At 45.5% G+C, this 27,497-nt stretch overlaps 1 protein-coding gene across 1 annotated transcript; it reads right to left on the reverse strand.

The window, feature by feature from the left end:
- Window positions 1-1,559: 1,559 nt before the first annotated feature.
- LOC117361076 (gap junction alpha-3 protein-like) lies at window positions 1,560-26,213 on the reverse strand. Its single transcript, XM_033945922.1, has 2 exons — window positions 26,096-26,213; window positions 1,560-2,907 (listed from the first exon to the last, which is right to left on the reverse strand). Exon 2 carries the CDS (start codon window positions 2,886-2,888, stop codon window positions 1,932-1,934), a length of 957 nt encoding a protein of 318 aa, XP_033801813.1. The 5' UTR covers window positions 2,889-2,907; window positions 26,096-26,213; the 3' UTR covers window positions 1,560-1,931.
- Window positions 26,214-27,497: the final 1,284 nt, after the last annotated feature.

Consider the following 27,497-nt stretch of genomic DNA (forward strand, 5'->3'; position numbering starts at 1 on the left):
TAACAAGCCACACGTCACACATGAGTACCTAGGAAAAGGCAGCATCTTACATACTGCAGTGAGCAGTACAACATCAATACACCCATTGTAAAACTAAACAAGCCAGACTAGTACAGATCAATCCTAACAGAAAACCATGTCTTTTGAACACACAGAACACAGAAAACACCTTCGCCTAGTATGGAATATGTCATCACAAACTAACCCCTCCCCCTTTTACAAAACTGTAGTGTGGATTTTAGCCACGGTGGTAACAGCTCTGACGCTAAAAAACACTCCACAGTTTTGTAAAAGGGGGGAATAAAATAGAAATATTTAGACAAAGGTTAAATTGAACCAGCAAGAAGCTGGACTCTGCATACAATGCAACACCACAGAAACAGTGACACATGTCTCCTAAAGCAATAAATAAATAGAAAATTTTTGTTCTACCTTTGTTTTCTCTGGTTTCTGCTTTCCTCATTTTCTTGTTACTCTATTCTTTCCATCCACTGTCTGCCATCTATCTGCCCCTATATGGCATCTTCTCTCCTTCTATGCCCCTTCCAGAAACTGTATGCCTCCCCTTCCATCTCTCCTTTCACCTCCATTGGTCTGGCATCTCTCTTATCTCCTTCCCTCTCCCACACCTCTCTCCTGCAATCCCTTTCTTCCCTCATTTTCCTTTTCAATTTATTTTCTGCATCCATCTAGATTACGTTCTTACTACCCTCTCATCAATTTCCTTTTTTACTGTCTACCTACAGCTCGCCATCTCTTTCCCTCCCCCCCTCTAGTATTTCCCTAATTCAATCCTTTCCCCCCATCATGTGCCTTCCTTTTATTTATTCCCTTCTTCCATCATCTGCCCTCTTCTCTCTCCCCCTTCTCTCCATTTCCATCATCTGCCCCTTCTCTCTTTTACCCCCACTACCATCATCTGCCCTCTTCTCTCTCCCCACTTCTATCATCTGCCCCTTCTCCCCACTTCCATGATATGCCCTCTTCTCTCTCCCCCTTCTCTCCATGTCCATCATCTGCCCTTTCTTTCTCTTTCCGCCCATTTCCATCATCTTCCCTCTTCTCTCTCCCCACTTCCATCATCTGCCCTTTCTCCCCACTTCCGTCATCTGCCCTCTTCTCTCTCCCCCTTCTCTCCACTTCCATCATCTGCCCCTTCTCTCTCTTTCCCCCCACTTCCATCATCTGCCCTCTTCTCTCTCCCCACTTCCATCATTTGCCCCTTCTCTCTCTTTCCCCCCACTTCCATCATCTGCCCTCTTCTCTCAATCTCCCATCCACCACAGGCCCATCTTTCTCCCTTCCTCACCTTTCTGATTTTGGCAACAAGATCGGCAATGCCCCCCCCCCCCCCGCAATGATACTTAAGATTGGCAACGGGCCTCCTTCTACCCCCAGCATTAATAGAACTTCAGATCGGCAACGCGATACTCAATCAAAAGCTTCCCTCTGACTGAACTGCCTGGACGGAAACAGGAAGCTGAGTCAGAGGGAAGTTTTTGACTGAGCACCTGTTGCCGATCTGAAGTTCTGTTGATGCCGGTAGAAGGAGGCCAAACTTGAGTGCTGTCGCATGGGAGGGTCGCCGATGCCGCTGAGTGCTGTCGCGGGGGGGGGGGGCGCTGATGCCGCTGAGTGCCGTTGCAGCCTAGGAATTTTCCAGATCTGGCTAGCTGTGCACCCCCCTAAGGCTGCCCCTGGGGCGGATCGCCTCCCCTTGGTACGCCACTGATTTGAACAAGGGGTTTAATATTTTATTGTAGTAGTTCTGCAAGTTATATTCTTTCATTCCCTGACTTCTCAGAATATATAAACCATGATGTTACATGCTCTTTTAAAATAAATATTGTTTATATGTAATTTTAATGATAATAAAAAGTCTGGATTTGGTGGAGTGTGCTGGCTCTGCATCCTCACTCTCCGGAAGTTCCTCAGATTGCCAGATCACTAGACCTGGACTTGGTAGATTGTTCACAGTCTTTGTTTGCGCGTCTCTTCTCTTTTTCAATATTCTCCAACCTGACCACCTTCTCACCAACCTGGTTCTCCTTACAGGCATCATGTTGCTGGGAAAGTTGGCTAATATCAGCATTGTATAACAGTCCATGTTCTAAGTCATAGCCATATTCCTTGGGTCCCTTCTGTGAGGAATATTGGGGGTGAGGTGGAATTAAATGTGTTACTGTGTCAGAAGTCTTGCAGTCTAGGTTTAGCTTGTAATGAAAGGAAAGGCCCTCCTTGCACTTGGTGCAGGCCAGATAATACATTTCAATCAGGTTGAGCAGCAGAGAGAGACTGGCAACCCCTAACATGAAAAGGATGAAGATCGTTTTCTCGGTTGGGCGAGAGATGTAGCAGTTCACTGTGTTGGGACAGGGCCAGTGGCTGCAGGTGTACAGGGGTTTCAGCTCAAAGCCATATAGGTAATACTGGGCCACAATGAAACCTATTTCAAATAAAGTTTTGAAGATGATGTTAAATATATAGGTCCTAAGAATGGCACCCTGCATGCAGATTTTGTCTTGCTTATCTTTCAGTGGATGGTTGCTGGATGAGGGCAGCCTCTTTCTCTGCTCCTCCTGTACACGCACCAAGTGCAGGATGTGTCCTAAGTAAATGAGGGTAGGGGTGGACACAAAAACTATCTGTAGTACCCAGAGTCGTATGTGTGAGATTGGGAACATTTTGTCATAGCACACATTCTGACAACCTGGCTGCTTTGTGTCGCAGGAAAAGCCAGACTGCTCATCTCCCCAGACTTTCTCTGCAGCAGTTCCTAAAACCAAGATCCGAAAAATAAAGAGCACAGTAAGCCAGACTTTCCCCACCACAGTAGAATGTTCTTGGGCACTTTCCAGAAGCTTTCCCAGGAGACTCCAGTCTCCCATCTATGCAGCAGTATCTTACCTATGGAAGAGAAGGATAAACCAGTATCGTGAGAGAGATGCACCAGAATATAAGAAGAATCATGCTGATTCAGACAGGTCCATCTAGCCAACATTGGCCAGACAGAATCCCAAAAAGCAGATCTATTTCTCATAGTTCATTTCTGGGGTGAGTACATTTTTATAAATGGCATTGTAGAAGGGTTACTTTATAAGGTTTGCCTCTTTATTGTTTGTTTTTATTAAAAGACTTTCAAAGTGGTGTACAGTCTAAAAATAGGATAGAAAGGAACTATAGAACAGAACAAAGGAATCATACAGTACATACCAAATTACATAAAAGACTAAAATCTAAAAAAAACCCAAAAAGAAAATAAAAATTATACAAATGCTGTTACTTGTTCCAGGACACCACTACACATGCTGCTCCAACACTAAGACCAAAGAAAAGCCTGATACAGAATAGGATTTTAAAGCTTGCATAAAGTGCGTGAAACGGATCAATAAGAGGAGGGAGTTCCATAACCGTGAGGCTAAAAAGGAAAATACAGGCCTGGTTCTATTAACAGCGCTTAAATCAGCTAGCACCTAGAAAAATGGTGCCAGCCACATGTCAATCACACTTGGGCTCCATTTACACAATCACGCTTATGTAAAAATGTAGGTGCTGGAAATGTAGACCAGCACCTAAGTTTTTGGAGAATCATGCTTAGCGGTGCTTAAGTCATAAAAACACCCACATAGGCATTAGGTGCTGCTAAATGCCATGCAATCGCTGCCTTAAGAAGGGACGAGCAAAAGAAGGAACACTAAGGAAGGACACCTATACAGGCAAGTAGTAGATAAACACAGTAGTAGCACAGGGCAATCACAGCAGACAAAGAGGACACATACAAGCAACAGGAGTAGCAGGTTTAAAATCAAGAAAAGGACTTCACAGTAACACCAAGGATGCTACACGGATTCCTACACAAGGAGAAGCCACTTCAGACAATAGTCCGGCAAGCGGACAGCAATGGATGCAGCAGACAGAAGCAGGATGTTGAGCTACCCAGTTTTCTGCACCGTTTGCCATATGTATGACTATCTCCCCTCTGGGAGACGGCCTTATGTATGCACTCGATACGAGGAACTGGAGGGCCTAAAGAAGCAAGTCAGACTCCTGGAGGGCAGAATACTGGAACTAGAAGCACTTCGTGCAGTAGAAGAGGAGGACAGAGAGGCAGAAAACTTCATGACAGAGGAAACCATTGAAGAAGTCAGGGAGTTAGAGAAATTCATCAAACAGGCATATAGGGAGGCCGTGGAAAATTAACAACAGTGGAGCTACCAAGATACACCCACAGTGAGCGAGGACCAGGATACACCTACAGTGAGTAAGGACCACCTGGAGGAACACCACAAGGAAGACGAGTCTGGTGCAAGCCAACGCCAGAATGAGGGAAGATGGAAGTGCACAGAGGATACAGACCTACGGCTGGAGAGATGGCCATACACCAGGGACACAGACCTGCAGCTAGAGAGGCAAGAGAAGATAGAGAGGACAGCAATCATCATGGGGGACTCCATCATCAGACAAGTTGATAGCCACATAGCGGGAAGAAGACAGGATCGGCTGGTGACCTGCCTACCAGGAACCAAGGTAGAAGATATAGTGAGCCGCATTGGCAGCGTGGAAGAGGAAGATACGGCGGTGGTGATCCACGTGGGGACAAATAATGTGAGAAACAGGAACTACTGCAGGGAAGGACTGAAGGACCATTTAGGGATGCTAGGAGGGAAGCTGAAGGGCAGAATGCCGAGGGTAGCATTCTCGGTGATCCTGCCGGTATCCAGGGCTGACAAGAAGAGGCAGACAGAGCTGCAAGCAGTCAACGTGTGGATGAGGCGCTGGTGTGAGGAAGAAGGATTTCACTTCATGCGCAACTGGACGACCTCAGCGGCGACGGAATGAGGCTGCTTGCAAGCAACATCAAGAGAGAAATTGAGAAGTTTTTAAACTAGGAAGAAGGGGAAAGCTGACAGTCGACCAAGAGTCGATAGTTCGGCAACCGGTATACCCAGAAGATACTGTGCAGAAAATAGTGGGGAAGACTCACCAGATCATAGACAAGACAGAAATCCTGACAGATCGAAAGGGACACAAGAGGGAAGGAAATGCAAGAAAGTAACGCCGCAAACTCAAGTGTATGTACATGAACGCAAGGAGCCTAAGGAATAAGATGGGGGAATTGGAAGCTATAACACAAAAAGATAACCTCGACATCATCAGCATCAGGGAAACATGATGGAACAAGGAAAAAGTCTAGGACACTATGCTACAGGGATACAAGCTATACCGCAGAGACAGAGTGGGTCAAAAAGGTGGGGGTATTGCCCTATACGTCAAAAAGGGAATTGAGTCTACTGGAGACAACACGCCGGAAACAAAAAATAAGGTACAGTCTCTATGGGTCAAAATTCCGGAAAAAAATGGAACGCAAACGAAGATCTGCATCTACTTCCGACCCCCAGGGCATTCCGAAGAAATTGATGGAGAAATAACGGATGAGATTAAATGCAACTGTAAGGGAGGAAATGCAGTTATCTTGGGTGACTTCAGTTATCCGGGGATAGACTGGAACCTAGGTACCTCCGGCTGTGGTAGGGAGACCAAGTTCCTGGATGCTGTAGGCGATTGCTTCCTGGAGCAACTTATCATGGAAAATACGAGAGGAAATGCAATTCTGGACTTAATTCTAAATGGACTATGAGGACCGATGCAAGGTGTAGAAGTAAAAGGGACGCTGGGAAGCAATGATCACAATATGATCTGCTTCAACCTGGACACAGGGGCAAAACATCGATCCAGAATGACAGCCACGGCACTGAACTTTCAAAAAGGGAATTATGAAGGGATGAGTCTCATGGTGGGGAAGAAGATTAAGAAGAGGAGAAGTACTGTAAAAACGCTAGCGCAAGCATGGTCCCTTTTTAAGGACAGAGTCACCGAGGCGCAAAATCTATATATACCGCTTATCAACAAGGGATCCAAGAGGAAAAAGAACAAAGAACCGGCGTGGCTCACTGTAGAGGTGAAGGAAGCGATCAGAGACAAGAAAACTTTAAGGAATGGAAAAGGTCAAAAACGGACGAAAACTGGAACAAACACAAACAACATCAACACAAGTGCCATAAGGCAGTAAAAGGGGCCAAAGGGGACTACAAGAAAAAAATAGCCAAGGAGGCAAAGAACTTCAAGCCGTTCTTTCTATATATTAAGGGGAAACGACCTGTGAATGTAGTGGTGGGGACCATTGGATGACCATGGAATAAAGGGAGCGCTAAAGGACGACAAAGCAATCGCCAACAAACTGAACACATTTTTTGCATCTGTATTTACCGAAGAAGATTTACACAGCATACCGGAACCCATCAGGCTATATGCTGGAAACGAAGACGGAAAGCTGACAGGATTGACGGTCAGTAAAGAGGAGGTGTGTAGGCAGATTGATAGGCTTAAGAGCGATAAATTCCTGGGACCGGATAGCATCCATCCGAAGGTCATCAAGGAACTGAAAGGGATCATAGCTGAACTGCTTCAACTAATAGCCAATCTGTCGATTGAATCGGGAAAGATTCCAGAAAACTGGAAGATGGCAAATGTTATGCCGATCTTCAAGAAAGGTTCGAGGGGAGATCCAGGAAACTACAGACCGGTGAGTCTGACCTCAGTACCGGGAAAGATGATAGAGTCTCTGTAAAGGACCGCATCATGATCATCTTGACAGACACGGGCTGATGAGGACCAGTCAGCACGGTTTTAGCAAACGCAGATCATGTTTGATGAACTTGCTGCACTTCTTTGAGGGAGTAAACAGACAGATAAACAAGGACAACCTGGTAGACATTGTATATCTGGATTTTCAGAAGGCGTTTCACAAGGTTCCTCATGAACGACTACTTCGGAAAATTGCGAGCCATGGAATCGAGGGTGAAATACTCACGTGGTTTAAAAACTGGCTGGAGCATAGGAAACAGTGAGTGGGGGTAAATGGACAATACTCGGACTGGAAGAGCGTCACCAGTGGGGTGCCACAGGGCTCAGTGCTTGGACCTGTGCTCTTCAATATCTTTATAAATAATCTGGACATTGGTACGACGAGTGAGGTGATTAACTTTGCGAATGATACACAAGAACATAAGAACATAAGCAATGCCTCTGTGGGGTCAGACCTGAGGTCCATCGTGCCCAGCAGTCCGCTCATGCGGCGACCCAACAGGTCCAGGACCTGTGCAGTAATCCTCTATTTATACCCTTCTATCCCCTTTTCCAGGAGGAAATTGTCCAATCCTTTCTTAAACCCCAGTACCGTACTCTGCCCTATTAAGGCCTCTGGAAGCGCATTCCAGGTGTCCACCACACGTTGGGTAAAGAAGAACTTCCTAGCATTTGTTTTGAACCTGTTCCCTTTCAACTTGTCCGAATGCTCTCTTGTTCTATTATTTTTTGAAAGTTTGAAGAATCTGTTCCTCTCTACTCTCTCTATGCCCCTCATGATCTTATAAGTCTCTATCATATCCCCTCTAAGTCTCCTCTTCTCCAGGGAAAAGAGCCCAAGTTTCTCCAATCTCTCAGCGTATGAAAGGTTTTCCATCCCTTTTATCAAACGTGTCGCTCTCCTCTGAACCCTCTCGAGTAACGCTATGTGCTTCTTAAGGTACGGCGACCAATATTGAATGCATTATTCCAGATGCGGGCGCACCATCGCCCGATAAAAGCGGCAGGATAACTTCTTTCGTCCTGGTTGTAATACCCTTCTTGATTATACCTAGCATTCTATTTGCTCTCTTAGCGACCGCTACGCACTGTGCCGTCGGCTTCATTGTCATGTCCACCATTACCCCCAAGTCCCTTTCTTGGGTACTCTCATTCAATAACATCCCTCCCATCGTATAGTTGTACCTCAGGTTTCTGCTTCCCACATGCAATACTTTACATTTTTCAACGTTGAACTTCATCTGCCATCTCGTTGCCCATTCCCCTAGTTTGTTCAAGTCTCTTTTCAATTCTTTGCAGTCCTCTTTAGTCCGAGCTCCACTAAATAGTTTGATGTCATCCGCAAATTTTATTATCTCACACTTCGTCCCTGTTTCTAGATCATTTATAAATAGATTAAATAGCAGCAGCCCGAGCACCAAGCCCTGCGGAACACCACTTGTGACCCTTCTCCAGTCCGAGTAGTGGCTCTTAACTCCTACCCGCCAACCAGTTTCTGATCCATCTATGTACATCTCCGTCCACCCGCATATTTCTTCAGTTTCCGGAGTAGACGCTCGTGAGGCACCTTGTCAAAGGCTTTTTGGAAATCAAGGTATATGATGTTTATGGGGTCTCCTATGTCCATCTGTTTGTAAATTCCTTCAAAGAAGTGCAATAAGTTAGTTAGGCATGATCTCCCCCTGCAGAAACCATGTTGGCTTGTTTTCAGAAGTTTGTTTCTTTCCAAATGTTCATCGATGTTTTCTTTTATCAGTACTTCCGCCATTTTCCCCGGAACCAAGGTCAGACTCACCGGTCTGTAGTTTCCCGGGTCACCTCTTGATCCCTTTTTAAAGATGGGCGTGATGTTGGCTATCTTCCAATCCTCCGGGATAACGCCTGTTTTCAGGGATAGGTTGCAAATTTGCTGCAATAGTTCCGCTATCTCCTCCTTTAATTCTTTCAGAACCCTTGGATGGATTCCGTCCAGACCCGGGGATTTGTCAGTTTTTAGTTTTTCTATCTGCCTGCGCACATCTTCAAAGCTCACTTCCATGGATGTTAATTTTTCTGCTAGATTTTCATTGAAGAATTGCTCAGATTATGGTATGTTGGTTGTGTCTTCATTCGGAAATACAGACGAAATGAACATGTTATGTCTTTCCGCGACTTCTTTCTCCTCCTTAACTGCTCCCTTCCTGTCTCCGTCGTCCAGCGATCCCACCTCCTCCCTAGCCGGCTCTTTCCCTTTAACATATCTGAAGAATGGTTTGAAATTTCGTGCCTCCCTGGCTAGCCTCTCTTCATACTCTCTTTTAGCTTTTCGAACCACACGGTGACATTCTTTTTGAAACTTCCTGTGCTCTTTCCAGGAGTTATTCATAGTGATGACGCAGGGGGATTGCGAAGATCTGCAACGTATCATAATCAGCCTCGAGGAATGGGCATCAACATGGCAGATGAGGTTCAACGTGGATAAGTGTAAAGTGATGCATGTAGGTAACAAAAATCTCATGCACGAATACAGGATGTCCGGGGCGGTACTCGGAGAGACCTCCCAGGAAAGAGACTTGGGAGTTCTGATCGACAAGTCGATGAAGCCATCTGCGCAATGTGTGACGGCGGCAGCAAAAAGGGCAAACAGAATGCTAGGAATGATAAAGAAAGGGATCACGTACAGATCAGAGAGAGTTATCATGCCACTGTACCAGGCCATGGTATGCCCTCACCTGGAGTACTGCGTCCAGCACTGGTCGCCGTACATGAAGAAGGACACGGTACTACTTGAAAGGGTCCAGAGAAGAGCAACTAAGATGGTTAAGGGGCTGGAGGAGTTGCCGTACAGCGAAAGATTAGAGAAACTGGGTCTATTCTCCTTTAAACAGAGGATATTGAGAGGGGACATGATCGAAACATTCAAGGTACTGAAGGGAATAGACTTTGTAGATAAGGGCAGGTTGTTCACCCTCTCCAAGGCAGGGAGAACGAGAGGGCACTCTCTAAAATTGAAAGGGGGTAGATTCTGTACGAACATAAGGAAGTTCTTCTTCCCCCAGAGAGTGGTAGAAAATTGGAATGCTCTTCTGGAGTCTGTCATAGGGGAAAACACTCTCCAGGGATTCAAGACAAAGTTAGACAAGTTCCTGCTGAACCAGAACGTATGCAGATAGGGCTAGTCTCAGTTAGGGTACTGGTCTTTGATCAGAGGGCCGCCGCGTGAACGGACTTCTGGGCACGATGGACTACGGGTCTGACTCAGCAGCGGCAATTCTTATGTTCTTATAAGCTCATTAATATTGAAATACCATGTAAACTAGCAGAGCGTTTGATGATCTATCATGGCTTCCCGATGCACAAAAAAAAAAAGTGATCGCTTTTAGCGAGCAAAAAAAACACAACTGGTCAAGACTAGTTGCTTACCTAGCTTAGTGATAGGTCAGTCCATTTTTTTTAAATGGGCATATCTCTCATTTAAAAAATCAGAAAAAAGCCCCCCTCCGCTAAAGATGGCCTCCCCGACATCCCCCCGACAAATAGTACCAGGGACTGATCCCTCCGGTGCCAGCAAAAATTGGCAGGAAGGATGGTCACTCCCCCCTGGCATGAGAAAAAATTGACAGGAGAAATGCCCACTCCCTCCTGCCACCGGATGCTTCCCTGAACCCCCGTACCTTAAAAGGAGCAAGAGAGAAGCTCGGTCTCTACTGCTCCTAGGTCTCCCAATCCAAAATGGTGGGCCTTCCCGTCACTGGTGCACCATGTGATGCATGGGGAGGGACCTAAGCCCCTGATTGGCTCAGATGCCTAAGGCCCCTCCCCTTGCATCACATGATGCAGAGGGAGGGGAAGATCCACCATTTTGGATTGACGGGCCTAGGAGCAGGAGCAGTTTCTCTCCCAAATTCTAACTAAGGTATAGGGAGTCGAGGTGGTTCAGGGGAGCATCCAGTGGCAGAAGGGAGTGGGCATCCTTCCTACTAATTTTTTTCTCACGCAGGGGGGTCAGCATGGCAGGGAGGGAGTGGGCATCCCTCCTGATTTTTCATAGTGTGGGGGGGAGTTGGTCCCAATTTCTAATACATGAGAGGGATGTCGGGGAAGGCTGTCATTGGTGGGGGGTGGCTTTTTTAAAATGAGACAAATATTGTGCATGTGTAACACGCCCATAACTTTGTGTCCATTAAAGGAAAAAGATTTCCTGACCCGAACAGCTGAGTGGCAGGAGGCTGCCCCTGCATATCAGCTGTTCGGGCTTCCCCTGCCGGCTCTGTACATGTGTGAGAGTCACAATGATCAATCAGATGGGAGAGACAGGGATTATGACAAACCTCCACGTGAATCATTTGCATGCAAAATTTATGGTGCATTAAAAGCTCTTTTAGAATCAGCCAAAAATAGGATTTGTGCAGACCCACGCGGTCTTACTGATCCTGTTTAGTGCCTCCAACTCTAAGTAAGAAATTTAAAACAAACCAGAGAAAATATTTCTTCACTCGCATGTAATTAAACTCTGAAATTCGTTGCTTATCAAGATTTAAAAAGGGGTTGACTAATTCCTTAAAACTTCCTAAAATAAAAGTCCATAAGCCATTATTAAGATGGACTTGGGAAAATCCATTGCTAATTCCTAGGATAAGCAACAGCATCTGAGACCCAGACAACTGCAACAATTATGACGCCAGCCATGGAAGCCTAAGAGAGCATAAAATCTGTTTTACTCCATGCCAGGTATCTGTTACCTGGATTTGCCACTGTTGGAATCAGGATACTGGGCTTGATGAAAGACTTAAAAACTTTCTTTACTCAATTACAATCTCCCTTCACCTACTCAAACACATGAAAAAGGCCATCATTTAGATGTGGTAGCGATGTCCATAAAGGAGATCATAAATCCTCCCATCTCTCTTTCGGACGGTACTTGGTGTCATTATATCTGGTCTGACCATTTCACTTATTATTTCAATCTATTCTGGACTCGGCTAAAATCTAAGACACGCCTATGGACAAAAAGAGAACACCTCACAAGGGGCCATATCAACCCAGAGGAATATTGGTCACAATATGATCTACAAGCGAAGATAGAAGAAGTTGATTTCTATGATCATTGGTTGAAAACTAGCACCTCCATTTTAGATAAAATTGCCCCTAAACGAAATAGTAAAAGCTGCTCAAACAAATACAACAAATGGTTTGACATCGAACTCCTAACAATGAAACAATCAGTAAGACGATTAGAAAGAATCTGGAAAAAACGGGAAAGCTGTCAGACTGGGACAACTGGAGATCCAACATAAAACTCTACAAACAACAGATAAAAGAAAAATGTAAAACATTTTACTCATCCAAAATTAACTCATCAAACACTAGCTCAAAAGGAACTAATACTAAAGAACTGTTCAACATAGTTACGAATTTATTTGACACCACATGCTACACTCAACCCATGCATAACATCAAATTACCCTCAGCAAATGATCTAGCACATTTCGATTCAAAAATTAAAAACCTAAAAAATAACTACTCGATAATTCCCGAATACGAACATCAATCAACTGATATACAAAGAAATGAAATACCAGCGGACATGATTTGGAGTTCCTTCCGCAATTTAGAATGGAATAACTACATCAAGTTATATAACAAATACTCTAAATCATACTGTGTCCTGGACTCATGTCCCCCAAAAATTATGAAAGCAGCTCCATTAGACTTTAAACTATCTCTATTGAATTACCTAACCAATAACCTAAACAATGGAAAATTCCTCACTAATAATGGTCATATTATAATAACCCCAATTCCAAAAAATCGTAAAGAATCACCAACATCGGTAACCAACTATAGACCAGTAGCATCCATCCCATTTATTGTAAAAATCATGGAAGGAATAGTACACACCCAACTGATGGAATATCTCGACCAGTTCTCTCTCGCACGAAACTCAATCTGGTTTTAGGCCTCTGTGTAGCACTGAGACAGTAATTGCGGCTATCCTGGACAATGTGCGCTACTTGTTTAGTAAGGGCCTCAACACCCTAATCATGCAATTTGACATGAGCTCTGCCTTCGACTTGGTGGACCATGGGAAACTATTACTAAACTAAACCTTAAGTTTATATACCGCATCATCTCCACGGATGTTGTGGAGCTCGGCACGGTTTACAAGAACTTAAAATATAGGAAAAGAAGGAAAAAAAGGTTTACATGAACTTATATATAGAAGAGAAGAGTAAGGGGGGATAGAATTACATTTTAGTGAAAAGCCAGGTTTTCAGTTGCTTGCGGAATAATTGAAGGGAGCCCAGGTTCCGCAGCGGGGTAGTAAGGTCGTTCCAAAGACCTGTGATTCTGAAGAGAAGGGATTTTCCCAGTTTGCCTGCATAGCGAATACCATGTAGAGAGGGGAAGGATAATTTATACCTTTGGGCGGGTCTGGTAGAGTCAGGACTCGAGGAGTTATAAGATAGTGGGATTAAGAGAGGAAGGATGCCGTGAATGATCTTAAAAGCCAGGCAGGAGCATTTAAAATGGATTCTGGAAATCACTGGGAGCCAGTGAAGTTTGGCTAGGAGTGGGGAGACATGGTCAGACTTGCATTTTGCAAAGATCAACTTGGCTGCAGTATTCTGGATTAGCTGGAGTCTTTGAAGACTTTTTTTTTATAGGCTTAAGTAGATGGCATTGCAGTAGTCTAATTTGGAGAGGATGATGGATTGGACAAGGACAGCGAAATGCTGTTGGCGAAAATAGGATCTTACTTTTCTCAGCATGTGGAGGCTGAAAAAGCATGATTTAGCCAAGGAGTTTAGGTGGTCATTGAGGGAGAGAGAAGAATCGATAATGATGCCAAGGACCTTGCTTGAGAACTCAAGCTGCAGTGCAGCGCCTGAGGGTAGTGCGAAGAGGGTGGGCAGGTGTTCTAATTTTTGGCTGAGCCAGAGTAATTTTGTTTTTGATTCATTCAATTTCATCTGTACCGAGAAGGACCAGGAATGGAGTCTCATTATGCAAGCTGTAATGTTCTCGTTGAGGTTGGTGAGGTTCTGGTCTGTCCCAAGGAGAACAAGGAAGTCATCAGGGTATGTGTAGATTGTTTCAAGGGGGGATAATTGGAGGAGTTTCAGGGAGGACATATAGATGTTAAAGAGAATAGGGGATAGGGGTAATCCCTGAGGGACACCGCAAGATGGTGGCTATTAAACTCTATGAAAGGAGCAAGCCTCAGGCAACTGGTGTTGGAACCGACAAGGTATCAGGCAATACTGGACCTGATACTTACCAATGGAGAAAGTGTCACAGAGGTCTCGGTGGGCGACACATTGGCCTCCAGTGACCACAACATGGTATGGTTCAATATCAGGAAAGGTTTCACTAAATCTACTACACTAACCAAAGTCCTCAAATTCAAGGACACAAATTTCAAAGAAATGGGAGACTTCGTTCACCAGGCGCTACAAAGCCAAGAAGAAACCGATAACGTGGAAGACATGTGGTCGACTTTGAAAGCAACCATACAAGAAGCAACAAACCGCTATGTAAAATCAGTAAGTAAACGGCGAAGGAACAATAAGCCACAGTGGTTTACTGCGGAGATCTCAGACCTGATCAAGGAGAAGAAAAAAGCATTCATCTCTTACAAACAATCAGGGAAGCAGGACTCTAGAGCAGACTACCTGGCCAAATCAAAAGCCGTCAAAACAGCAGTCAGGGAGGCTAAATTCCTCATGGAGGAGTCTCTAGCAAAGAACATCCAGAAGGGAGATAAATCCTTCTTCAGGTATATCAGTGATAGAAGAAAAAACTCAGGCGGGATTGTACGTCTTAGGAAACCAGACGGAGACTATGTGGAAAAGGATTCGGAAAAAGCCCAACTATTAAATGAATACTTCTGCTCAGTCTTCACCCGAGAAGCGCCAGGGCTCGGCCCTCAGCTACAGACAAGGGTTGGCTCAGTTGACCCGTTTAGTAACTTTGAGTTTACGCCCAGCAGTGTCTACGGTGAGCTGTCAAGGCTCAAGGTTAGCAAGGCAATGGGGCCGGACAACCTGCACCCCAGGGTGCTTAGGGAGCTGAATGATGTCTTGGCGGAGCCACTGTCTGCGCTCTTCAACCTCTCCCTTAGTACAGGCAGCGTCCCGTTGGACTGGAGGACGGCTAACGTCATTCCACTCCACAAGAAAGGCTCAAAGATGGAGACAGCAAACTACAGACCAGTGAGTCTAACATCGATAGTGAGCAAACTAATGGAAACTCTAATCAAACACCAATTAGATAAGATCCTGGATGAGGAGAATCTACGGGATCCCCGACAACATGGATTTACTAAGGGGAGATCCTGCCAATCCAACCTGATCAGCTTCTTTGACTGGGTAACGGGGAAGCTGGATATTGGGGAGTCCCTGGACATCGTGTACCTGGACTTTAGCAAAGCATTCGATAGCGTACCACACCGCAGGTTACTGAGCAAGATGAGTTCTATAGGATTAGGTGACACATTGACGAAATGGGTTGGGAGCTGGCTTGGAGGTAGGCTCCAAAGGGTGGTGGTGAACGGCACCCCCTCCGAAATGACGGAGGTGATTAGTGGAGTACCACAGGGCTCAGTCTTGGGCCCAATCCTATTCAACATCTTTATAAGAGACTTGGCAGAAGGGCTTCGAGGTAAAATAACATTATTCGCCGATGACGCCAAACTGAGTAATGTAGTGGGCAAATGCACAACAGACGAAGATTCAGTGCCCGACAACATGATGCACGACCTACTCCTACTGGAGCGATGGTCTAGGACATGGCAACTCAACTTCAATGCCAAAAAATGCAAAGTTATGCACCTGGGCAGCCAGAATCCATGCAAGTCTTATACCCTTAATGGCGAGATCCTAGCAAAAACGGTAGCAGAACGAGACTTGGGGGTAATCGTCAGTGAGGACATGAAGTCTGCCAATCAAGTGGAGCAGGCTTCGTCCAAGGCAAGACAAATCATGGGCTGCATACGAAGGGGTTTCGTCAGTCGTAAGGCAGAAGTCATTATGCCATTGTATAGATCCATGGTGAGGCCCCACCTGGAATACTGTGTGCAATTCTGGAGGCCGCATTATAGCAAGGATGTGCTGAGACTGGAGTCGGTGCAAAGAATGGCCACCCAGATGGTCTCGGGACTCAAGGATCTACCATACGAAAAACGGCTTGACAAATTACAGCTATACTCGCTCGAGGAGCACAGAGAGAGGGGGGACATGATCGAGACGTTCAAGTATCTTACGGGCCGCATCGAGGCGGAGGAAGATATCTTCTTTTTCAAGGGTCCCCCGACAACAAGAGGGCATCCGTTGAAAATCAGGGGCGGGAAACTACGAGGTGACACCAGGAAATTCTTTTTCACTGAAAGAGTGGTTGATCGCTGGAATAGTCTTCCACTACAGGTGATTGAGGCCAGCAGCGTGCCTGATTTTAAGGCCAAATGGGATCGGCACATGGGATCTATTCACAGGGCAAAGGTAGGGGAGGGACATTAAGGTGGGCAGACTAGATGGGCCGTGGGCCCTTATCTGCCGTCTATTTCTATGTTTCTATGTGTCCAAGGAAAGGACATGGTGCCATTTGTGTTGACAGTGTAGGAGCGAGAGCGTAGGAAGTTTGAGAACCACTTTAGGACGGTGGATTCAATTCCTATCTTGGAAAGTTGATAAAGTAGTATGTCGTGGTGGACAACATCGAAAGCTGCAGAGAGATCGAATTGTAATAGGACAGCGAATTTGTTACGAGAATGTAGTTGTTGCACCTTAGAAATTAAGGACACTAGGAGGGATTCAGTGCTGAAGCTGGGTCTGAAGCCATATTGGTAGGGATGGAGGATGGAGAATCTCTCTAGGTAAGAAGAGAGCTGGGTGGTGACTATGGCCTCAAGCAGTTTAGTTAGGAGAGGGATATTTGCTATGGGGCGGTAGTTAGATGGTAAGGAAGGGTCGAGATTGGCTTTTTTCAGAAGAGGGGACAAGGCAATGTGTCCCATTTCTGTGGAGAACAGGCCCGATAGTAAAGCAGAATTTATAAGCCTGGTAAGGGAGGAGATGGCCTGCGCGGGAATGTTTTCGTAAAAGTAGGAAGGGAAAGGATCCAGGATGCAATTGCAGGATTTCAGTTTGAGACAGAGTTTAGAGATCTGGGATTTGGATACAAGTTCAAAGGCAATCCAGGATCCATCAGCAGGGATAGGGTCGGAGTCGTTGGGAGGCAGAGAATTGTAAGAGACTGCTGGGGGGAAAGAACTCCGTAAGGTAGTAATCTTTTAATTGAAAAATTTAGCTAGGTCGTTTGCGGATGGGGGAAAGGGGAAAGGTGGAGTCGTTTTTTGAGGTTAGGTGCGCCAGATGTTGAACAGTGTACTATTTTGGTTTCTTGATCTGGTGATTTTATCTCCATAGAAATTCTTCCTTGCTTTTTTTAGTACTGTGTTATAGAACTTGATGTTGTCTCTCCAGGATTGTCTGTCTGAAGGGGATTTTGATTTTTTCCATTTACGTTCCAGGGCTTGACATTTCTGCTTTAATTCCCTGTGGTATGGAAGATACCAGGGAGCCTTGTGGGAGTGGGAGATAGGTTTAGTAGACAAAGGGGCAAGAGCACGGTAGGTAACATAGAAACATAGAAAGATGACGGCAGAAAAGGGCTATAGCCCATCAAGTCTGCCCACACTACTGACCCATCCTCTTAAGTCTATACCTAGTGACCAGTTCTTTAGTTCGACCCTCGTAGGGATCCCACATAGGCATCCCATTTATGCTTAAAGTCCAGCACGCTGCCGGCCTTGATCACCTGCACTGGAAGCTTATTCCATCGGTCAACCACTCTTTCTGTGAAGAAATACTTCCTGATGTCACCATGAAATTTCCCGCCCCTGAGTTTGAGCGGATGCCCTCTTGTGGCCGAGGGTCCTTTGAGAAGGAAGATATCATCTTCCACCTCGATACGTCCTGTGATGTATTTAAATGTCTCAATCATGTCTCCCCTCTCCCTACGTTACCTCTAGAGTGTAGAGCTGCAATTTGTTTAGTCTCTCTTCATACGAGAGACCCTTGAGCCCCGAGATCATCCTGGTGGCCATCCGCTGAACCGATTCGACTCTGAGCACATCTTTACGGTAATGTGGCCTCCAGAATTGTACACAGTATTCCAGATGAGGTCTCACCATGGTTCTGTACAATGGCATTATGACTTCAGGCTTCCTGCTGACGAAACTTCTATTGATACATCCCATCATCTGCCTTGCCTTAGATGAGGCCTTCTCTACTTGATTGGCAGTTTTCATGTCTGCACTGATGATTACTCCTAAATCTCGTTCTGCTGAAGTCCTAGTTAAAGTTTCCCCATTCAAGGTGTAAGTTCTGCATGGATTTCCGCTACCGAGGTGCATAACCTTACATTTCTTAGCGTTGAAGCCCAGCTGCCAGGTCGAAGACCATCTTTCCAATGTAAGAAGGTCCTGTGCCATACTATCCTGCAAATTGCATTCACTTACTATATTACATAGTTTGGCGTCATCGGCAAATAATGTTATTTTACCCTGAAGCCCCTGAGTCAGATCCCCTATGAATATGTTGAAAAGGAGTGGACCCGGAAAGGGTTACCCAATTATGCCAGTTAGAATCTGGGTCGGCATGTTTAGGAAAAGGGGGGAGTTGGTTGAGAAATTGGGTCCAGAACAGTTCACTCGTGATTTTTTTGCAGTAGGTGATAGAGTTTGTGAGTCGTGGTGGAGTGCCAAGATGAGACATGAAAATGGGAAGGCAGAAAGAGCCTAGAAGGTGATCAGACCAGGGGACATGTTCCCAAAGGGCCTCTTCGGCAGAAGTTTTGTGCTCGGTCAGGTCAAGGAAGCTGATGATGTCTAGTGTATGCCCCTTATCGTGGGTAGGGGTGGGCGAAGGAGCGGTGAAGCCTAGGGAGGTGAGGAAGTCTTTGAATTCGGTTGCATCCTTGCTAGTGTTATCGTCTAGATGGAGATTATATCTCCAATGATCAGTAATCTCTGGAATTTTAGGAAGGCCCTTGTTATGGTCTCGAGAACGAGTTCAGAGGATTTGTTCCAGGGGGTTGGTGGGCAGTAAAGTAACAGGATACCTAATGGGTAGGGATGAAGTTCATCGTTGACTGAAGCTAACATGAATTCTAAAGAGGTATGGCTGCCCTTTTCAAGGAGCTGGACATCGAAGAATGATTTGTAAAGCAGAGCCAGGCCTCCTCTTTTCCGGTTGATTCTAGGTGAGAAGAGGCCATAGTAGCCAGGGGGACAGAGTTCGTTTTGTATGAATATTACAATGCTTAGACGCAATTGGAATCAGAGGAGAGGTATTAAACTGATTTCGAGGTTTCCTTATATCACGCACCTACCAAGTCCGTTTTAATTACAATCTCTCTGATACATGGAGCAATCCATCTGGCATGCCACAGGGATCACCATTATCCCCACTGCTCTTCAATGTTTACATGGCCTCATTGGATGCGAAATTGTCCCAACTGGGGATAAAACTATTTAGCTACGCTGATGACTGCAGGTTAGAGTCCAGGAGCTGGAGGGACTCTGCACCATAGACGAACAGTGCTGGGCAACTGAAGACACCACCAGGGAGAGCCACATCACGGAACAAGTTAGAGAGCTCGAGAAGTTCATCGAGGAGGCCTGCAGGATGGTGGAGGCACAGGACCACCAGCACACTAGGAGAGAACCAACAGTTGGACGACAGAATCCACCAGATGCCATGGGAGTAGGACCTTGCGGAGGATCTGGATAGACAGATGAGGTGGAGACCCAACAGAGCCCGGAGGAAGGACTAGCGGACTGCGCCACTGACACAGACCTTAGACCAGAGAGACAGTTGAGGAAGGGGAGATCTGCTATCGTAGTGGGAGACTCAATCCTGAGAGAAGTGGACAGTCACATAGCCGGAGAGAGAGAGGACCGACTAGTGACATGTCTCCCGGGGGCAAGAACGAAGGACGTCATCGACAGAATTGAGAGGATCCTGGAGGGAGCCGAGACGGAGGAGACAGCAGTAGTAATCCACATTGGAACCAATGACGTCAGCAGGAGGAACTACAACAGGACTACACTAACTGACCAGTTCAGGATCCTGGGGAGGAAACTGAAACTGAGGACAAGGAAGATAGCCTTCTCAGAGATCCTGCCAGTACCGAGAGCGGACGCAAGGAGGCAGAGCGAACTACAAGCAATAAACGGTTGGCTGAGGAGATGGTGCAAAGAGGAGGGTTTCCCTTTGTTTGGAACTGGACAACTTTCTTGGGGAAGAACAGGCTCTACAGGAGAGACGGACTGCACCTGAGCACGGCTGGGACGAGGATGCTGGCACACAATGTCCAGAGCGTCATAGACTTGGCTTTAAACTGAGGAGAAGGGGAAAGCCGATAGTCGATCTGACCTCGACACATCAGACAATAGTATCAAATAAGGATACTGAGCAAGGACATTGTAAAGGAGGGCTCGGGACTGAGTGGGAATTTTTGGAAAAAGGACCTAAGGACGCAATGCAGGGGCCCAGGGCACAAATGAAACTAGCAAGCAGGATCAACAGAGAACAACGGGAGCCAGAGGGGCAACCAAAAATGGGGAAACAGGCTGAGGACGAAACAGACACACCGCAGGAGGAGGATGACCGAGACAAGGCTCAGGGATTGGCAACCCATGAGGGGGTCGGCAAGAGTGCCAAACCACGAGGAAAACCAGCAGAGAGGGCAAACAACCGGGACTTACATTGCCTATACACTAATGCTAGGAGCCTAAGGGCCAAAATGGGAGAGCTGGAAGTCATAGCCAGCAAGAAGGACCTAGACATAATTGGAGTCACAGAAACGTGGTGGACTGATGACAATAAATGGGATGTGGCCATACCAGGGTACAAACTCTACAGGAGAGACAGGACACACAAAAAGGATGGAGGAATAGCACTATATATAAAAGACACCATACCCTCAACCAGGATGGAAACAACAGTAAGGGTGGATGGCTTGGAATCACTATGGGTTAAGCTACCGGGAGGAACTGGAGCAGACATAAAATTGGGTCTGTACTATCGCCCACCTGGACAACCAGAAGAAATTGACCAGGACCTGGAGGCTGAACTGAGGCAGGTATGCAAAAGCGGAAGTGTGGTGGTGATGGGGGACTTCAACTACCCTGGGATAGACTGGAATATCGGGCACTCAAACTGCACGAGGGAGACCAAATTCCTGGAGGTCACGAGGGACTGTTTCATGGAACAGCTGGTCACAGAACCAACACGGGGAGATGCCACTCTTGACCTAATCTTCAACGGACTAGGGGGACCCGCAAAGGAGATGGCGGTACTAGCCCCACTAGGAAACAGCGATCACAACACGATCCAGTGCAGGCTAGAAATTGGATCATCAAAGGTGAAAAGAACCACAACGACGGCACTCAACTTCAAAAAAGGGAATTATGATGCCATGAGGAAAATGGTGGGAAAGAAACTCAACGGCAACACAAGGAAGATGGAGTCCGTAGAAAAAGCCTGGACCCTACTCAAGGGCACTGTGCACGAAGCACAGAACCTGTGCGTCCCCAAGTTCAGGAAAGGGTGCAAAAAAAATAGAATAAAAAACCCAGTGTGGATAACAAATGCAGTGAAAAAGGCGATAAGTGACAAGAAAGCATCGTTCAAAAAATGGAAAAAGGACCAAACAAAGGACAACCAAAAGGAGCACAAAGAACACCAAAGGGAGTGTCACCGAGTGGTTAGGAAAGCAAAAAGAGAATATGAAGAGAGACTGGCGGGGGAAGCAACAAACTTCAAATCATTCTTCAAGTACATTAAGGGGAAGCAACTAGCAAGGGAGGAAGTGGGACCCTTGGATGATGGAGACAGAAAGGGAGTGGTAAAAGAGGAAAAAGAGATAGCTGACAAGTTAAATGAGTTCTTCACGTCAGTCTTCACGAGGGAAGACACAACCAACATTCCGGAACCCGAAGAGATTGTAAATGGAGATCAGGATGATAAGCTGGTCCAACTAGAGGTAAGCCAAGAGAATGTCCTCAGGCAGATAGACAGGCTAAAGAGCGACAAATCGCCAGGTCCGGATGGCATTCACCCAAGGGTACTCAAGGAATCAAGGAACGAAATAGCAGAGCCACTTCGAAAAATATGCAACCTATCGTTAAAAACTGGAGAGATCCCGGAGGACTGGAAAATAGCAAATGTCACGCCCATCTTCAAGAAAGGCTCAAGGGGTGACCCAGGAAACTACAGGCCGGTGAGCTTGACCTCGGTCCCGGGAAAGATGATGGAAGCGCTGATTAAGGACAGCATCTGTGAACACATCGAAAACAATGGACAGCTAAAGTCGAGTCAGCATGGCTTCTGCAAGGGTAGGTCATGCCTCACAAACTTATTGTACTTCTTTGAGGGGGTAAATAGCCAGGTGGATAAAGGGGAATCCATAGACATCATTTACCTTGACTTCCAAAAAGCCTTCGACAAGGTACCATACGAAAGATTGCTTAAGAAGCTATGGAACCACGGGGTGCAAGGGGAGGTCCACCGATGGATCAAAAACTGGCTGGCAGACAGGAAACAGAGGGTTGGAGTAAAGGGCCATTACTCAGACTGGCAATGGGTCACGAGCGGAGTTCTGCAGGGGTCGGTGCTGGGACCGCTCCTGTTCAATATATTCATTAACGACCTGGAGGCGGGAACAAAATGTGAGGTCATTAAATTTGTGGATGACACCAAACTATACAGCAGGGTTAAAACCACGGCAGACTGCGAAGATCTCCAAAAGGATCTGACGACACTGGAAGAGTGGGCCAAAAAGTGGCAAATGAGCTTCAACATAGGGAAATGCAAGGTCATGCATGTAGGGAAAAAGAACCCGATGTTCACTTACAAAATGGGGGGATCACTGCTAGGGGTAAGTAACCTTGAAAGAGACCTGGGAGTGATGGTAGACACAACATTGAAGGCGTCGGCACAGTGCTCCACAGCCTCAAGGAAAGCAAACAAAATGTTGGGTATCATTAAAAAGGGTATCACGACCAGGACGAAGGAAGTCATCCTGCCACTGTATCATGCAATGGTGCACCCACATCTGGAATACTGTGTCCAGTACTGGTCGCCGTACCTCAAGAAGGACATGGCAGTACTTGAGGGAGTCCAGAGAAGAGCAACTAAGCTGATAAAGGGTATGGAAAATCTCTCCTATACTGACAGACTAAAAAAGTTGGGGCTGTTCTCCCTGGAGAAGCGGAGACTTAGAGGAGACTTGATAGAAATATTCAAGATCCTGAAGGGCATAGAAAAAGTAGACAGGGACAGATTTTTCAAATTATGGGGAACCACAAGTACAAGGGGGCACTCGGAGAAATTGAAAGGGGACAAGTTTAGAACAAACGCTAGGAAGTTCTTTTTCACCCAGAGGGTGGTGGATACATGGAACGCGCTTCCGGAGGCTGTGGTAGGCAGGAGCACGTTAAAGAGCTTCAAAGAAGGTTTGGATAGGTTCCTAGAGGACAAAGGGATTGAGGGGTACAGATAGGAGTAGAGGTAGGTTATAGGGATAGGAGTAGAGGTAGGTTATAGAAATAGTCAGGGACCACTGCTCAGGCAATAGGCCTGATGGGCCGCGGCGGGAGCGGACTACTGGGCGAGATGGACCTCTGGTCTGCCTCAACGGAGGCAACTTCTTATGTTCTTATGTTCTTACTACCTCTGTCTCAGAAGTCACCCCAAAGCAACAGAAGCACTAAATCAGATGGAGCAATGGATGACTGAATTCAGACTAAAGCTAAATTCAGAGAAAACAAAATTTTTTATATCATCGCCACGCCCATTTGACACAAGCATCATTGTGCATTAATAACCTTAGTTATCCCATTCACTATGAAGATATTGGGAGTAACACTGGACCAGAGCCTGACCATGAAAGACCAGATAGACTCCCTGATTAGAAAGCTTCGGTCCATCAGAGCTTACTTCGATGTCTTATCATTTAGAATTCTGGTACAATCCCTCATACTGAGTCAACTTGATTATTGTAACATCTCCTACTTGGCACTCTCCCAGAAGAACATGCGGCGATTGCAACTGGTACAAAATGCAGCAGTTAGGTTACTTTGTGGACTGAAGAAGTTTGATCACGTGACACCTTCCTATCGACTTCTGCACTGGCTGCCGATGGAGGCACGTGTGAAATTCAAGTTTGGTTGTTTTTGCTTCAAGGTACTTTACGGCTTAGCCCCTAAATATATAACAGACCTTTTCTCCTTCACAACCAACAGATTCAGGAAAACCTCACATCCGAACTTTGTTTCTACACCGGTTAGAAGTTATAAAATTTAAAAGTCATCACCAACATCTTTTCTCACATCAAGCAGCATTATGGGGTAAAGACCTGGAACAACTGCTCGTGCCTACTATAGGGAATTCAGGAAACGCCTAAAAACATACCTGTTCCTGAAGTACTTAGGTAACTGACCTATACAATCTTAGTCCTCAACAAATGATCTTTAGAACTTTGTTTATTCCACTCGATCTGTAATACCTTTTAATCATTGTAAACCGCATAGAACTTCACGGTCCTGCGGTATATAAACTGTTATTATTATTATTATTCAGTCTGTTGTGGTGTGGCAACTCTTATGTTCTTAATATCATCGCCAAGGTCAGTTTCACGCTACACTGTCATTGTGATAGCTGGACTAAATGGGAGAGAGAAGAGAGAGCTAAAAATGGAGGAAATTCTTGAATAAATATGTATGTTAACCTGTAACCCGTCCTGAGCTCTTTGGGGAGGAAGGGATAGAAAATTCAATAAATCAATATTGTTATGTGACCTCTAGGTGTCACTATCAGCCCTGTATAATTTCTTTGGTGGTACTGCCTGGATGCAGCATGAATAGAAAAGCCCCTTGAGATTTCTAGCTCAGTGCTCAAAGGGATGTGCTTAGTGAAGGACCTAGATGGGTTTCCTTAGTTTATTTGGAGGGAAAATAGTGTTTTCTGGATTTATTTTCTGCCAGCCAGAAATAGTAAAGCTTGCAGAGAAAAGCCGAGAACCTTGTAGATCTTGGAGCAAATGAAAGGGAGATTCACCATTTGAAGTGGTGGCTGGCCAAGCTTATATTTCAGAGCAGAAGCAGCCTGAGTTCTAATCAGGGAAGATTGTGGAGGTAACCCTGAGCCACCCACAGTGGAGAGTGCTTGGATTGAATAAAGCCTGGGACATAAGGATATATGCTAGTTGCTAAACTCAGGACTGATACAGGATTGAAACCCATACGAATATGAAATACACATGACACCAAACAGTTATGGATCGGCAATGAGTCGTCCTTTCTACAGAAGAGGAGTGAGAGGTAGCACATGAATGCCCCATGGAGTAGAGAAGATATCTGGAAAGGAGACTGTAGCTACACCTAAGATCATAGGTGTACAGATGTTTTACTCAGTACCTTCTCTGTGTGGAGTTATCACGGTTTAATATAAAATTTCTGTTCTGTGGATGTATTTGTGGACAAGAGAGAACATGACCTGAAGAGAGAAGAGGCCTTAGACAGAAGTCTTCCCCCCCCCTCATGCCCTTGGGATTCATAAAATAAATATAAGTCTTAGTTACATAGCCCTAGAATCTACCTCAAATAATAGGGGGGAGGGTCACTGTGGACCCACTACAATTTTAAGCCCAAAAGTGGCTAGGTCTGATTAATATGAACCTCAAAAAGTAGCAAAGCAAACAACCAGAGAAAAAGGAAAAGCACCAAAGTGTCAAGTTGTGTTGCTATCTGGGTTCTAGGTATAGGGCAGCAACCTCCAGTCCCTGTGGGTCATACAGTTAGTTTATTTGACAAATATAAAAACAATACACGTATGATCTACTAAATCTGAGAGGGTACCAGCCCTGCCTATGTAATGCTTTGAGGTATCATGTTTTGGAAATTAACTGGTCAATGATTTAACTGGCCAGAAATAGCCGCTAACCAGTTAAATCCCTTATTCCGGGCTATTCGCTAATTTTGGACAGCACTTAACTGGTTATTGTTCTTGAAAATGAGCAGCCAGCACCTAAGTGAAGATTGGCTCTATTGGGGACGTTTTGGGGGGGTGGAGTCGTCACTTGGCTGCTCTTAACCCGCCAAGGGAATTGTTCTGAATGTGGACTTAACTGGCTCCCCATAAACTTCATATTCAAGAGCAAAGCCCGGCATTGAATATCCGGGAATAACGCTCCCGAAGTCTATAATTGTATAACTGAAATTCCTTCGTCATTTCTATGCATAGGATCCTTCTTTCACTTTCTCCCCACCCCCAGCCTAATCATTCATTGCTCCCCAATTCCTGCTCTCAACCTTTTCCTTGGGCGAATCTCTACCCCAGCCCATCTTTTTACCTAACAACAAATACAGCTACACTGCTATTGCAATGAGATCTATGATTAATACCTGTATGTTAGAGCATCAGCGTCCCAGCTTATTCTGCACTAAGCACTGAGCTGACATGATTCAAACGGAACTTGCCTTGGAAAAATGTGTGAGCTAAATGCTTAAGAAAGAATCTATGAAATAACAAAGACTAAAATGCAGCTGAGGAGCTTGTCTGCGTTCTTTTCCTCTCTTTACACACCAGTCTGGAATGTTGTCTCACTCACGCTGTCCGCCTTCGTGCTGCTTGCGGGGACCTTTGACTGTATTCCTCAGAGAATTTGAGACTTTCCCTGCATGAATGATTGTACAATTAAATTGTATTTGTACAAATTGGCAGCAGAGGAGCTGCCAAAGAAAAAAAGAACCAAGCCTGCATGTACTGCTCCCTTCTGGCAAGATGTTCAGACTTTGGGTGACTTTGAGTCTTGGCCATCGGGTCATAGTTGCTCTTTTCCGTTTCAGTCAGTGTCAGCAGTCTCTCTGTGCAGGGTTCTTGAGTTCACATGCTCCTGCCCTGCTCTGCAGTCTGAAAATAACTTCTCAGAGGAGCTGGTGTCCCAGAATGGCTACAGAAATCTCAGGCATGACAGGCCAGGCTGAAGCCCCCCACCCTTCCCCACACCTGTCTGCTGGTTCCTGCTGACAGCCACAGTCCATATATTTGATATTCTCATTAATCTCTGCCCAAATGCTATTCTAAATATACAGCATCTATCACTGAAGAAAAGATGAAAGAACAGAGCCAGTCCTCTCAGCCAGAGAGAATCGTCACCAAAATAAAACAATGATCAATCCAACCCAACAAAACGTCTCTAGAGAACTCCCCTAAGCTGAAGGACTAGTACACCAGTTGTATCATTCAAGATACTGTGACCGATTTTTACATGAAACAATTGTCCAGAAAGTTTTTCTATACTAAAAATATTAGTAACATTGTACATGATGGCAGATACCTGAACTATCTATCCAGTCTGGTCAATCTTCTATATTGACAAGGATATGTGCCTCCTTATCCCAGGACAAGCAGACAGCATGTCTTCACATGTGGGTGACATCATCTATGGAGCCCCAGTAAGGACAGCTGCAAAAGCGCTGTTGCACTTTAAGAACTTAAAAATGTTCACAACTGACCACACCGCACATGCACGAGTGCCTTCCCGCCCGACATAGGCGCATCTCCTCAGGTCTCAGTTTTCCACAGAGCTACAAAGTCATATGTGAAATGTTCTGCATTTTATTTTTGCCTTCCCGCTTGCAAAACGACTGATTTTAATATGGTTTTTCTTTTCTGTTACTAAATCATTAAAAAAAACTTTCTTTTTCTTTTTACATTTGGCTGAGGTGGTTTTCCCTCCCATGTCCCACCCATTAACTGGTTTTAAAAAGTGCCAGCACACTATTTCTTTGATCCCCACAAGTG

Source organism: Geotrypetes seraphini, chromosome 5, assembly GCF_902459505.1.
Source record: "Geotrypetes seraphini chromosome 5, aGeoSer1.1, whole genome shotgun sequence".
In the NCBI taxonomy this organism is placed as follows: domain Eukaryota; kingdom Metazoa; phylum Chordata; class Amphibia; order Gymnophiona; family Dermophiidae; genus Geotrypetes; species Geotrypetes seraphini.

Excerpts from the sequence above, each read along its gene's own strand:
- LOC117361076 (XM_033945922.1), bottom strand. The coding sequence starts at position 2,888 with ATGGGAGACTGGAGTCTCCTGGGAAAGCTTCTGGAAAGTGCCCAAGAA.